At 50.6% G+C, this 12,532-nt stretch overlaps 8 protein-coding genes across 8 annotated transcripts; 4 read left to right on the forward strand and 4 right to left on the reverse strand.

The window, feature by feature from the left end:
- Window positions 1-111: 111 nt before the first annotated feature.
- SAICODRAFT_71932 (LUC7-domain-containing protein) lies at window positions 112-1,092 on the reverse strand (the record flags this gene model as incomplete). The annotated part of the gene is made up of 2 exons (XM_019170725.1): window positions 1,039-1,092; window positions 112-987 (listed from the first exon to the last, which is right to left on the reverse strand). The coding sequence occupies exons 1-2, from the start codon at window positions 1,066-1,068 to the stop codon at window positions 112-114; spliced, it is 906 nt and encodes a 301-aa protein (XP_019023490.1). The 5' UTR covers window positions 1,069-1,092.
- A 119-nt stretch (window positions 1,093-1,211) lies between these two features.
- SAICODRAFT_93903 (UDP-xylose and UDP-N-acetylglucosamine transporter) lies at window positions 1,212-2,439 on the forward strand. Its single transcript, XM_019171909.1, has 3 exons — window positions 1,212-1,361; window positions 1,411-1,903; window positions 1,955-2,439. Exons 1-3 carry the CDS (start codon window positions 1,258-1,260, stop codon window positions 2,399-2,401), a joined length of 1,044 nt encoding a protein of 347 aa, XP_019023491.1. The 5' UTR covers window positions 1,212-1,257; the 3' UTR covers window positions 2,402-2,439.
- A 105-nt stretch (window positions 2,440-2,544) lies between these two features.
- On the forward strand, window positions 2,545-4,294 carry SAICODRAFT_19941 (uncharacterized protein). Its single transcript, XM_019166182.1, has 6 exons — window positions 2,545-2,787; window positions 2,845-2,999; window positions 3,047-3,174; window positions 3,240-3,265; window positions 3,321-3,600; window positions 3,654-4,294. Exons 1-6 carry the CDS (start codon window positions 2,644-2,646, stop codon window positions 4,100-4,102), a joined length of 1,182 nt encoding a protein of 393 aa, XP_019023492.1. The 5' UTR covers window positions 2,545-2,643; the 3' UTR covers window positions 4,103-4,294.
- SAICODRAFT_30811 (Undecaprenyl diphosphate synthase) lies at window positions 4,197-5,291 on the reverse strand. The gene is made up of 3 exons (XM_019167768.1): window positions 4,949-5,291; window positions 4,593-4,898; window positions 4,197-4,537 (listed from the first exon to the last, which is right to left on the reverse strand). The coding sequence occupies exons 1-3, from the start codon at window positions 5,271-5,273 to the stop codon at window positions 4,350-4,352; spliced, it is 819 nt and encodes a 272-aa protein (XP_019023493.1). The 5' UTR covers window positions 5,274-5,291; the 3' UTR covers window positions 4,197-4,349.
- Window positions 5,292-5,409: 118 nt separating this feature from the next.
- Window positions 5,410-7,950, forward strand: SAICODRAFT_58102 (exocyst complex component Sec10; the record flags this gene model as incomplete). Its single annotated transcript, XM_019169583.1, has 2 exons — window positions 5,410-6,913; window positions 6,965-7,950. The coding sequence occupies 2 exons, from the start codon at window positions 5,410-5,412 to the stop codon at window positions 7,948-7,950; spliced, it is 2,490 nt and encodes an 829-aa protein (XP_019023494.1).
- Window positions 7,951-8,139: 189 nt separating this feature from the next.
- On the reverse strand, window positions 8,140-9,353 carry SAICODRAFT_58120 (uncharacterized protein; the record flags this gene model as incomplete). Its single annotated transcript, XM_019169585.1, has 2 exons — window positions 8,140-9,015; window positions 9,075-9,353. The coding sequence occupies 2 exons, from the start codon at window positions 9,351-9,353 to the stop codon at window positions 8,140-8,142; spliced, it is 1,155 nt and encodes a 384-aa protein (XP_019023495.1).
- Window positions 9,354-9,733: 380 nt separating this feature from the next.
- On the reverse strand, window positions 9,734-10,696 carry SAICODRAFT_19945 (uncharacterized protein; the record flags this gene model as incomplete). The annotated part of the gene is made up of 4 exons (XM_019166183.1): window positions 10,677-10,696; window positions 10,520-10,554; window positions 9,817-10,470; window positions 9,734-9,756 (listed from the first exon to the last, which is right to left on the reverse strand). The coding sequence occupies exons 2-4, from the start codon at window positions 10,551-10,553 to the stop codon at window positions 9,734-9,736; spliced, it is 711 nt and encodes a 236-aa protein (XP_019023496.1). The 5' UTR covers window position 10,554; window positions 10,677-10,696.
- Window positions 10,697-10,823: 127 nt separating this feature from the next.
- Window positions 10,824-12,472, forward strand: SAICODRAFT_81712 (CBF-domain-containing protein; the record flags this gene model as incomplete). Its single annotated transcript, XM_019171248.1, has 1 exon — window positions 10,824-12,472. A coding segment is annotated over exon 1 (1,602 nt), but the record flags the coding sequence as incomplete, so codon positions are not given.
- Window positions 12,473-12,532: the final 60 nt, after the last annotated feature.

Genomic DNA, 12,532 nt, shown 5'->3' on the forward strand with positions numbered 1-12,532 from the left:
TTTCTTCATTCGAATAACAATCACTTCTTACTACTCCATCCGTTACACCTCCGAAGGTACACGTGCCGGGAGTACAGTACGAGGTCAATCGATTAAATTGCCATAGATATGTTAATATCGTCCACGACTGCCATAACCACCTCCGCCGTAGTTCCCACCGCCGTAGTTACCTCCACCGTATCCGCCCCGCCCTCCTCTGAACCCGCCTCGACCTCCGCCGCGGCCATAGCCTCCTCCGTAGTTGCCTCCGCCCCCGTAACCACCATGACCTCCTCCATTCGACTGCCCATAGTCATCCTGCACTCCCATCGGTGGTCTCCCAATATTCTTCTCCGCCAGCTCCTTCAGTCTTTTCCGCATCTGCGCGTATCCCATATGCATCTTTCCTCCAAAATGATCCGCTAATCGTCTGTCGTTGTCGAGTTTGGATAGATATGCACCGCATACGTCGCACACTTGCAGTTTTTGGTGGCCTGAGGCACCGGAGTTGTCGGATAGTTGTTTGAGTTCTTCTTCTTTCTGGGTTTTGTCGAATTTGAGGTTTTGGACTTTCGAGTATTCTTCGATTGCGCGAGAGACTTCGCCTAGTTCTCCAAGGACTTCGATCTCGGCGAGGGCTGCGGTGATAGAGGCCTCGAGGTCGGTCATGTCGCGTACCAATTGGTTGGTTCTTGCCAGTTCTTCCGGAGTCTTCTCCAATCTCCTCTGTGCCACATCAATTCTTCGATCACATTCATTCACGTATTTGCTCAGATCCCGCTGGTAATCCCACTCGTAGCCGAAATCTCTGTTTTTCCGTGCCTCCTCGTACTCCGCCTTGTGCTTCTCGCTATGCATTCGTGGACACGGGCCCAGATCCATTTTGGTATTCGTAAACATGTCATGTGGACAATCGCCGCAAAGGAAGGAGCGACAGACGCGTGAATCGGTGAACGGAACGCTGGCTGCTGCGTTATTGCTACCGAAGGCATCGGAGCCCATGAGTTGCTACGCGAGCGGTCAGTATGGTACCGTGAAGTGCTCCATGCATTGACCTACCTCCAGCAACTTCCTCTGTTCTGCAGCCATTATGAGATATTTTTCTGGTGTTCAGTGTTTTGGCGGCCGCAAGTCTCGGTGCGGTACGAGCGTGGCTGGTGCTGCATCTTTTCCCTGGTGAGCATGAGTCCCTTCCCCGGATACGTCGGCGGCCGGAGCTTAATTACCGCTCACACAAACACCGAAGAACCCATTCCTCGACCCTTGTTTTCGAGAGCAATGGTTCTATTTCTTGACGGTGCAATAGCGCAATGGACTGTGGCCTTGTCTTTCATTTTCGGTGGCTGCTGCACGAATGTCCTGGCTCTGGAGTCGCTCGTCAAGTATGTGCAGAACATCCTACTCCTCCTCGAACATCTGCTGACTTTCCAGAGGACGTCCTGGTCTAGGGACATTGATAACATTTGCACAATTTGTCTTTGTGTCTGTCACATGCTTACTACTTCGACCCTCGCTTCTTACGGACAGAGCGATACCGCTATCACGATGGATTTTAGCGGTTGCGCTGTTCTTCACAGTGAGTCTGCTGAACAACATGGCGTTCACGTACGTTAGCGTACCTGTGCACGTACTTTTCCGCAGTGGAGGTACGGTGGTTACGATGCTTACAGGATGGCTGTTCGCGGGGAAGAGGTATACGGTTCGGCAGGTTTTGGCAGTTGTTATTCTCTCCGCTGGTGTCGTTGCCTCGACGCTGTCCGATACAAGTTCGTCTTCCAGCAAAACACACCGAACATTGTTGGAGGTGGTTCTCGGAGTGGCTATCCTAGTGACGGCCCAGATCCTGTCTGGTCTTATGGGGTTGCACTTGGAGAAGACTTACCAAATGCACGGATCCCATTGGAGAGAGGGACTGTTCTACACGGTAAATTTTACTACTCCGATGCGATAATCTTTCTTACGAACAGCTATTTAGCACTTTCTCGCTCTTCCGCTCTTTATCCCTTTCGCCTCTCAGATCCGTCAGCAGTTCGCTGATCTCTCAGCGTCTCCACCACTCACCTTTTCCTTCGTACCCCTTCTCAATCACATGGAAGTGACCTCATATCCTGCCATCACGTCCAAACTCCCGACATACACCCTACCGTCAGGGGTGTTTGCACTCTTCGCCAATATCCTCACCCAGTACCTTTGCGTTCGGGGAGTGAATAAGCTCGGTGCCAGTGTTTCGGCATTGACATTGACCATCGTTCTTAGTCTGCGAAAGTTCGTCAGTCTAGCACTCAGCGTCTGGTTGTTTGGGAACGAGGCAACTGCAGAGTTGGTTATAGGAGTTGTCCTGGTATTGGGAGGAGCAGCGTGGTACACTTACGAAAGCAGCAAAGTCGCACAGGTAAAGAAGAAGGCCGAGAAAACGGAATGATTGGGCATCATCTGCATGATATAGCTATAGACGGAGATAGATTAATTCTCATTTTCGAATCTCTCAAGCATCGAACCCACGTCCGACGGACCGCAGCTGCCAGCCATGCACGATGATGCAGTCACCTCAACTTTAATTGTACCCCACCGGAACCCAGAGAACCAACGAACCCTTGACATTGATCTGCTACCTCGAATCACTGTAGCTTTAAATATTACTCGCCAACCGCAACAGCATTCAGAATGGGAAACTTCCTATCGTCGTCGACTCCGCTGCCGGGATCACCAGATCCAGCGTCGAAGAGCAAACTCCAGATCTTGTTGAGAGCGAATCACCGCCAAAACTCCGTTCTTGTCGATGACAACGGCCATAACTACCTACCGCACGTTCGTAACATTCCAGACCTGTCCCTGAGCCTGCAGCAGACTAAATATGTATTACAGCACCTTGGATCGGTTTACCTCCTCGGCGCTCCTCCAGCAAGGCTCTTCCAAGTATATGATGTAGCTATCACAAACACGCAAGAATGGAAGGATCCAGGTCTGCAATCTGTGGAGATTTCTCCTGACTGGTGGAAGGACAACATTGGAGACAAAGTGTAAGATCATTTGCGTCATAAGGGCGTTCTGCTAACCGGAAGGGCAGGTCTGCATACCAGTACTTCCATTTCTTTGGAGACGAGGTTGTGCATTGTGATTACGACTGGAAGGCGGTAGTGAAAGACTATTTATTAAAGGATAATTGTTTCCTGTTGAAGTCTTTGATTGAAGGAGGTAAGATCACGCCCTCCAAAATACCTTCTACGTCCTTGTGCACCTGCTGATCCTGTGTTTCGCAGAATGTCATCCCCTAATCCATCTAGGGGTATTCAGATCACCTTCACTTTTACAGGATGCGGCTTGGCTGACAGCGAGTATAGTATGCTTTCGAACTCGACTCCTTCGAGGTTGCGGTGGAGGCCCTCACCCTGGCCGCTGTCTGCGTAAACTTCATCCAGCCAGTGTTCTCCGTTGAAATGGAGCGATATCAAGAACCAGAAGAGGCATACCTACCAGCCATGGACGTTCTGAAAGCAATTGGTCAGGATCAGAGGTTTAATGGACTGTTTGAGAAACCTGACCAGGAGAATTTGAAGTTGCTGCTGGAGGAGTTCCTTGAGCTCATGCTGGAGCACTATCGAGACTGGGATTGGACGAAGAGTAAGACCTCCCTTAAAATCTTCAGCATATATAGGCTAACTACAGGGCGACAGCTTCTCTGGAAGGACTCTTCGACATTGCAGTTCATTTGTATGCCGGCACGCACTCCAGCACAGACTTTGCTCCCAAGTTCAACCTTTCCATGCTCCAGATGGTTACTGCAGCCCACGCAACACGCATCTGCTCCACAATGCTCCCATCAAACACCCTCCCCCTCTTAATCCGCGAACTATTCTTCGCAATGTGTCTCCATTACATCACTCAGCTTCGTCCTGCTTTCCATGACGATGTCTTTGAGAAATACGATACAGAAGGGAGGGGGTGGGAGGAGGTGTATAAGTCTGCAGTTAATGGAGAGGGAAGCAAGGATGCGCATTTTGTGCAGGTGGTAAGGGCATTGAGGGATGCTGAGCAGGTTTATGGCGCGAAGGGTGGGTTTTATCTGAAGGCGGCGTTGATGACTGTGGATCATGCGAATAAGGAGAATTCGTGTACGGTTTAGCAATTGTGATCAGAGTTGCAGTGACCGTCGCTGGGTGCGCGGAGGTTGCCTCTGGTGGGAAACACGACCGCGATCTGTTAACCAACATGGAATCGACGTGGGAGATTTGTATTGATGATGCGCAAGACTGGGTCCGTTTCACTGTGCGCTTGGAGACTCGTGGGAAAATATGATTCATCACACTCAAGATGCATTGATGTTCATAAATGCGATAATTTTGTCCGTCCTCTCGTCTCAATGCACCTGATTAACGTCCCCAGCGCATCTCCGCTCCAGCAAACTTATGCAATGCCTTCAAGAACACCGTATACGACACACCCTCATTATCCTCCAAATGGAAGATCTCAGTGAGCCTGATTTGCCACGGTGGGAAGCCCTGGAGGAAAACCCGAGGTGTGAAGAGGATCAGAAGGTCGGGCTCGCCCATAACGGACGCTGTATGTCGCACGTTAGCATGATATAGTGGGTTTCGGCAAAGGAAGGAACGAACCTTTCATCTCCTGGTCAATCAAGTCGACACTGACATCTTCGCTGTTGAACTTTCCTCCCTGCGCCAAATCACTCAAAGCGCGTGTAAAGTCAACGATGCTTTCCCGGCCGTCATCCTGTGCGACGAAGTTGATTTCGAGATCGACTTCCTCCTCGTCATGAACAGCATCGCCATTCGGTGGTAGAGAGGGTGCATTAGGGGAATGAGGCGAAGTGATCCGGAAGGTTGGTCGAGTTGAACCAAAGTAGGTGTGTAGGCGCTCAGAGACAGCGCGATGGGCCGGGGTTTCATAGTTCTTCAGCATTCCTGATACTCCATGTAAGCGAAGTTGGCGAAGCAATTTATAATTCACATACCGGTCTTCTGGTAAACAGTCAACGTGGCAACACCAACGCTCGCGCACCAACAGCTCAGATCCGCAACCTCGTCAATCAACTTCTCCACGCCACCCTCCTTTTTTCCTTTCGACTCAAGGATTACTGCCACATGATCAGGTAACTTTTTGAGTAATGCAACATCTTTTCTGATGTTTGCTGGTGTCCGGTGGTGGTAATTGAGAATGGAGGCAATGCGAAGCCGGGTGATGTTGTAGGTCGAGCGGACGGAAGTGTAGAAGGCGTATATGGTGTGAATGATGGTAAGGATCAGGCCATAGACTGTCCTGAAGATGAGATCGGCCATTGCGAACACCGCGCCGTGCAACTGGGGCTCGCGGATTACTGCGCACGTCTCGGCGGGGAGCACGTGCACCCCGCGTCATGGACACCGCACGTAAACACCAGCTGGACAGTGAAGGGGCAGCATTCAGTCGAGGAGGATGGACGGTTACGATTTGGATCCAGAGACAAAGGAGCTGCTGACAATCGATAACCTAAGGGGAAAGTTCACGTCAAAAGAGTTCTTGGAGAGACTATGCCATAACAACATCGAAGCAACCAAGCAGAATCATGGAGTTTTCGACCCGGTTCCTTACATTCGGACATTTGAAGCTGCTCTTGACCGTTTGAAGTTGATCAAGGAGGATGTTACAAATCGAGAAGATGATTTACGACGGGATATGCAACAAACGGAGCGCGTTCATGCCAAAAAGACACGACAATTGAATACGAATTTCGAAAATGTAATATCATCTTTTCAGGGTCTGGAGTTGCGGATAAGTGAGGTAGGAACGACAGCGATCAGGATTGGAGAGCAATTGGAGCAACTGGACAAACAGCAGAAGAGAGCGATTGAGGCACGGCTATTGATCGAATGCTATACCGAATTCAGCCGACCTGAAGGCACATCACCACAACTAGAAAACCTGATGAACTCCGGTAACCCAGCCGATATTCTTCGAGTTGCTGTCATCACTCGCAGACTTACGTCCGTTTCGAAAGACATCGACCTGCCAAATGCCGCCAAGACACGTGCCGCTATTGAAGCATACATTGAGCAGTTTGAACGACGCATCTTGAAGCACTTCGACCGCGCATACAGGGAGAATAAACTGGATGAAATGGCCGATGCTGCGAAGGTCTTAACGGAATTCAATGGAGGAGCAAGTGTGGTACAAGCCTTCGTCAACCAACATGAATTCTTCATCATGCGCGAAAGGCTTGAGGGAGGAGATGTTCTCGGTAACGACGCAATATGGCAACGTCTGCCAGACCCAGATGCCGAGAACGTCAAGACGGAACCGAGCTTGTTGAGGTTGTATGATGAGGTTCGCATGACCGTCGAGCAGGAGATACAGACTATTCGGACGGTGTTCCCGGTTCCGGAAAACGTGATCCAAGTGTTCCTACAGCGTGTTTTTGCACAGTCGATTCAACAACGATTAGAGGAGCTCATGGACTTTGCGGAGCGGAATTCGACGTTGGCATATCTTCGCTGCCTTCAATCAAGCAGAACAGCAACAATCTCGCTCGTTGACGACATCAAGGAATTCGACACATCCTCCGCATCGCTTTCCGTAGTAGACCACTCTGCATCTGCAGTTTCCCTTGTTCTCGATCAAAACCTTGAAGACCTCTTCGTGCCATACTTGGAAGGCAACAGGTACATCGAAAGAGAAAAGAAGAGCTTGGAAGAACTGTTTGCCAGTTTCCTCTGGAAGTTCAACCAGTGGCATACGGCGCGCAAGCAGACGAAGAACCCGACGATGTTTGATCGTGTCGTCAACCAGATTTCATCTGCTGCGTCTTCGGTAAGACAGACGGAGATGGAGCCCCCTGAGCGAAGTGCGACTCCAAGTGGCGATGGACGTGGAGCGTCCTTACGTCGTCTTGCTGGTACGCTGCAGCGAAGCCACAGTTCAAAGAGCCTCCATCAACGCGACAGTTCGGTCGATGGGGCTCATCAAGGTTTAGGAATGGAGCCGACAGAGGCAGATGGACTACTCTCCATCGATGCAGCAAAGCGGATGATAAAATGGCATGCAGAGTCCATTGGTCGAACAGTGGAGTTAAGTTCAAGTTTGGAAACGGCCAAGGATGCAAGAACACTACTGAGTGTGTTGATGGAATACGTCGGCAAGGCTTACGTGGAAACAGCCTTGGATGCGGCTTTGAGTGAAGCGAATGCGCAGGACACACGCTCTGAGCCAAGGCTCCAGTACTTACAGACGATTCGTATCGCGACGTCGATTTTGCAGCTTTTGCGTTCGTACATCGATACGGCGCTCATTCCGCTCGCTGCTTCGTCATTCACACTTCGCAGAGAGATGGCGAACTATACCAACAACAATATCGCGCTTTTGGAGAACAAGATCAACAACTTGGTCCAGAAGACGATCGATATCATCTTGGCTTGGGTCAATGCTCTTCTCGCACGGCAAAAGAAGACAGATTTCCGGCCTAAGGAAGACGAAGCCAGTATCTCGACCCTACAGACTGCGCCGTGTTTGGCCGTCGTTGACTTCTTGTCCAAAGTTCACAAGCAAGCAACGAAAGCTTTGGACGGCGAAAACTTTCATCAGTTCCTGTTGCAAACGGGACTGAGCTTCCAAGCAGCACTTCTCGATCATTTCAAGAAGTTTCAGGTCACAGCCACTGGTGGCATCAGTTTGACGAAAGATCTTACGCTATATGAGGAGGCAGTTGGGGCATGGCGAGTGCAGGAACTTCGCGACGGTAACGAGTTCTTGCATGAATTGGGCAACATCTTCATCGTTCGTCCGGAGATCCTCCGTTCGCTGCTCAGGGAGGGCACACTTGCTCGAATCAAGCCGCACCTCCTGTTGCCATACCTACAATGCCGTGCAGATTTCAAGACTGCGAACATTGATAGGATGGTGACGGGCGCTGAGGAGAAAAAAGATGAGGGTATAGGGTTTAGAAAGGGCATGGAGAGGATGTCGGCGTATGCGTATTATTAGATATGATTCCGCTGGGATGTAGTTCTTTTTGGATATCGGCGTTCTGTTTGCAACTTCCAGTTCTACTCGACTGGATGAATGCTCAACTCCTGAAAGTACTCTATCACCCCTCCGTCCTCGTACTTTAAGGAAAATCACCACACCACTTCCACTCCGCACAATCCGTGTTAAGAAAACCAATAAAGAACATCACAAAACCTTCCTGTGTTCGGGCTTGTGCGATGTTTCGAAGTCGACGTGAACATAGGCTCGCTCCACATCAGGAAGCAACTCCAACTTCTCCTGCAATGACTCGGCAACATCATGACTCTCACGCAATGAGACTGCTGGGTCCATGACAATATCAACCTCGACGACAAGCTTGGGTCCAGCGTGGTAAGCACGGCAAGTATCGACCTGAAGGACCGAGGGGTCGTGCGTCATGGCGTTGTACGTGACGAGCTGGAGGAATTGGGGATCGGCGGAGATGCCGATGAGAAGCTGCATCTCGTGATATGCAGTGTACATCCACAACCCCAGCACGAGAACGGAGATAATAATGGCGCCGGTCGGGTCGAGCCACCAAACGATCTTCGAACCAGCGATGGAGGTGAAGAGACCAAAGCCGTTGACGAAGAGGTCATTGCGGTGGTCTTCCCAAAGAATTCGAACCTGCGAGTACTGTCTGAATCCGAAACAGTACAAGAAGAGAGTGAACTTAGTCGCAAACGCAATGGCAACAGCGATAATGGAAGGGACGTGAAGATCTTCGGTTGCGCCATCGCCACCTTCAACGAGAGCACGGATTGACTCAACAATGATGACGAGAGAGACGGCGGACATGATGAAGCAGAAGGTCACATTACCCACTGTCTCCATACGTGCAGTGCCTGAAGGCCATTTTGAGTTTGAGGCCTTGCTTGCAGTTCGGTGAGCGAGGAGGAGAGTCAGATTACTGAGGGGATCGAAGATAGCATCAGCCATGGTGGCGATAAGCGATAGAGAACCGGAAGCAGCACCAGCATACACCTGGAGGATTGCCAGAATGATGTTGGCGATGAAGGAACCACGAATAGCAATCTGAACCTGTGAGACAAAGAGTCATAAGCATTCACCCACGGTCACGACGGCATGGATCCGACTACCTTGAGCAAATCATTATCCATTTCAGTGTCCGCATCTTTTCTATGTTCCTCGATTGGTTTCAACAGCGCATGGATGTTCTCGTTTTGTTGCTTGTAGAACTTCTTTACGGCTGCAGAGAGCTTACTCTGATCGCCACGCTGCTGTTCACGTCCAGTAATGCAGCTTCTGGATGATTTAAACCGCGTCTCCAGTTGCTCGTCCGAAATAAGCCTATCCTGCAACAGCAAAGGGTCTTTCAATCGTTTGCCAATTGCTCCAAGCTCGATATCGCTCTTCATAACACCTTCAATAGGGCTCATGGTACCCGATCCGCCAGGTGTACCGTGGTGGTGAACGACACGCGGACGGAGGTTATGCTTGTCAAGCTCGTCCAGAAGGTTGGCGGATGCCAAATTGATAGCATCTGTCGTAATCATTTTGCAAGTGCTTGTCCCCTTACGAGTGTGTTGGTGGGTACTTACAGTTGAGGACTGAGCTGGATTTCTTGTCGGCAGCGGTGCTGGCTGCCTCCGGATCCGCTTGAAACCTGCAGCATGAAACAACCTGATTATTAGACGGCTCACGTTGGATATATAGACAACTGGATGATTGAAAAATTACGAATCGTTTTGTGAATTACCCGCTATAGTACATCTTCCATCGTTTATCCTTCATTAACTTACTGCTTGCCGGAGACAATCTCTGTAGACGCTGTTAGCCATGCTGTTCATTCGGGATATTTATAACCAGATGTAAACTTACTCTCAACCTCAGCAACGCTCTGAGCCAACAACTGCTGCTGGAACTTGGGGTTACCGAGCTCCTTCTGGATCTTAGCAATGATGCTGTCCGCCAACTGCCTCTGCTCACGCTGACGAACGGAAGTCTCGTAACGAACCCAAGAGTCAAGAACGGACTTGGCCTCGGAAGCGAAAGCAACCCTCTGCTCGAGCTCGAAAGCCTTAGCCTCCAACTGAGCGGTCTCCTTGGAAACAGCGAAGAGACCCTTGGTGGACTCAACGACGTCCTTCATGTTGCCGACGGACTCGATGCGCTCACGGACGGCGTTGACGTGCTCCTCGCGGGCAGCAACGAGAACGCTCTTGATGCGGTTGATCTTCTCCTGGGCCCACTCAGAGTAAGCGGGGCCACCGAGCTTAGCGATCATAGCAATGGATCCGAGGAAGGAGATGGCGACAACAGTCTCCTCGTTGACGACGTAGAACTCGTTGGAGACGAGGAGGGCGGAGACAGCGGTAGCGGCAGTCAAAATACCGGTCTTGCTGAGGATGGAGTTTCCGGGGAGGGCATCGATAATGGCAGCAGCCTGCTTGGAGGGCTCAGGGCGAGCGGGGGTAGAGTTGTGACGGACAGCAGTGGCAGCGACGCGAGCGACCGCGGGGCGAGCGAGCATGCCTATCCAATGTTAGCAAAAAGAGCATATACTGACACAGGAATATCTTACCTGGAAGGCGCTGAGTGGTGAGTCGGAGAGCCATCCTGTAACCACGCACAATCAGCTTCCGCCCATAAATCGAGACATAAAGATCAAGATCCGCATAATTGAACGTCACACACACCGTACCGAACGTCCAGCAGTCCTGATCCTCTTGCAATCGTACCTTTTCTTTTGGGTATGTTGAGATCACTTTTGCTGCAGCTGGCGATGATGTGCAGCCTCACCTCCGGTTGCCCCGACCTACGAGTGTTTGCCTCAGGGTACTAAATCACGGGACCTCAATATTTTGGAGAGGCAATCCCGAAAAGTCCTCGAAATATTCGCACGACTTTTGCTATATCTACGGAATAAGAAAATGCCTGGGGTAATCGGAAAGCGCAAGAGGGTTGCCGATACTGTGGGAGCTGTGGAAAAGCCGAAGAAAACGGTTGGGTACATCAAGGGAGAGATCGCGACGTTGGAGCAGGAGATCAACGAGTCGGCAAAGAACTACAACCACTTCGCAGCGCTTCTGAATTACTGTGGATCAAAGAATGGAGACATTGTTCACGCTGCGACTGCTGCGCTTTACAGGCTTTTCGCTACGTTCTTGAAGGAGGGTAAACTCGTTAAGCCAGCAGAGAACGACAAATCACCGGCCGCCACTGTTGCTCTCTGGCTTCGCGGAAAGTATGTCGATTACTCCAAGAAGTTGTGCACTCTGCTGGATCACCCTGAGGCGGGAGTTCAGCTCACTGCCCTGACGCTCTTGTTGCGTTTGTTGAAAGATGAGAGTGTCCAGTTGTCGGAGTCGCAAGGGAGCGCACATTTCGCCAACGACCATTATATGAGGACAGTGGAGGCAGTGCTTTACAGTTCTAGCTTGAGCGATGAAGTGCGGGATGTCTTTGTTACGAAGCACTGGAATGTGCATGACGATCTGAGATTCTACTTTATGAAGAATGCAACAAAGTTGGCGGAGGATGCAATCGCAATCAAGGATGAGGAGCCAGAGCGTGTCGCCACTTTCACTGCCAATCTCCACAACATCTTGTCTGCATTAAGAACGATGCCTACGGACGAGTCAGAAATCAATGAATTCTGGACAAACGGGCCTAAGGCATCAAAGAAAAAGACACCTCAACTTCTGGACCTTAGCGCGCACAAGAAGACCTTCCAAGAGTGTTGGCTGGCAGCTCTTCGTCTTCCTCTCACGATGGATCTGTACAAGAATGTGCTCTTGATCATGCACAAGCGTATCGTTGTCCACATGCCCAAGCCTCAGTTGCTTATGGACTTCTTGACAGACTCGTACAACGCCGGTGGACCCATCGCTCTTCTTGCATTAAACGGATTGTTCCAATTGATGCAAAGCCACAACCTCGACTACCCTAACTTCTTTAAGCAGCTTTACAATCTCTTTGACCGCAACCTCATGCATGTTCGGTACCGGTCAAGATTCGTGCGTTTGGTCGACCTCTTCTTGTCGTCTACTCACTTGCCTGCTGGTATTGCGGCATCGTTTATCAAGAGGATGTCACGTCTTTCGTTGACTGCTCCGCCTGCGGCCATCGTCATCATCATTCCCTTTACCTACAACCTTCTCAAGCGTCATCCAACATGCATGACGCTCATCCACAAGATGGGAGAAATCACTACTGGGGCGGAGGATCCATTCGACCCTGAGGAGCCTGAGCCGCTTAACAGCAGAGCTTTGGAATCTTCGCTTTGGGAGTTGGCGACCCTTCAGAATCACTACCACCCTAATGTGGCCACGCTCGCGAAGATCTTGCAGGAGCAGTTTACGAAGCCGTCCTACAATCTTGAGGACTTCCTCGATCACAACTACTCGACCATGTTGGATGCTGAACTGACCAGACATATGAAGAAAGTGCCGGCTATCGAGTTTGAGGCACCTAAGTCTGTTTTCTGCATGCCGAAGGCGAAGGATGGGGAGGAGGCTGCAGTTGTGGAGGTCGGTCCCGTGTTAACCAACTGGGAGTTCTGAGAGGGTTTGCATGGTCAGGATCTCATTGGCGT

Source organism: Saitoella complicata, assembly GCF_001661265.1.
Source record: "Saitoella complicata NRRL Y-17804 unplaced genomic scaffold SAICOscaffold_15, whole genome shotgun sequence".
Classification (NCBI taxonomy): Eukaryota; Fungi; Ascomycota; class Saitoellomycetes; order Saitoellales; family Saitoellaceae; genus Saitoella; species Saitoella complicata.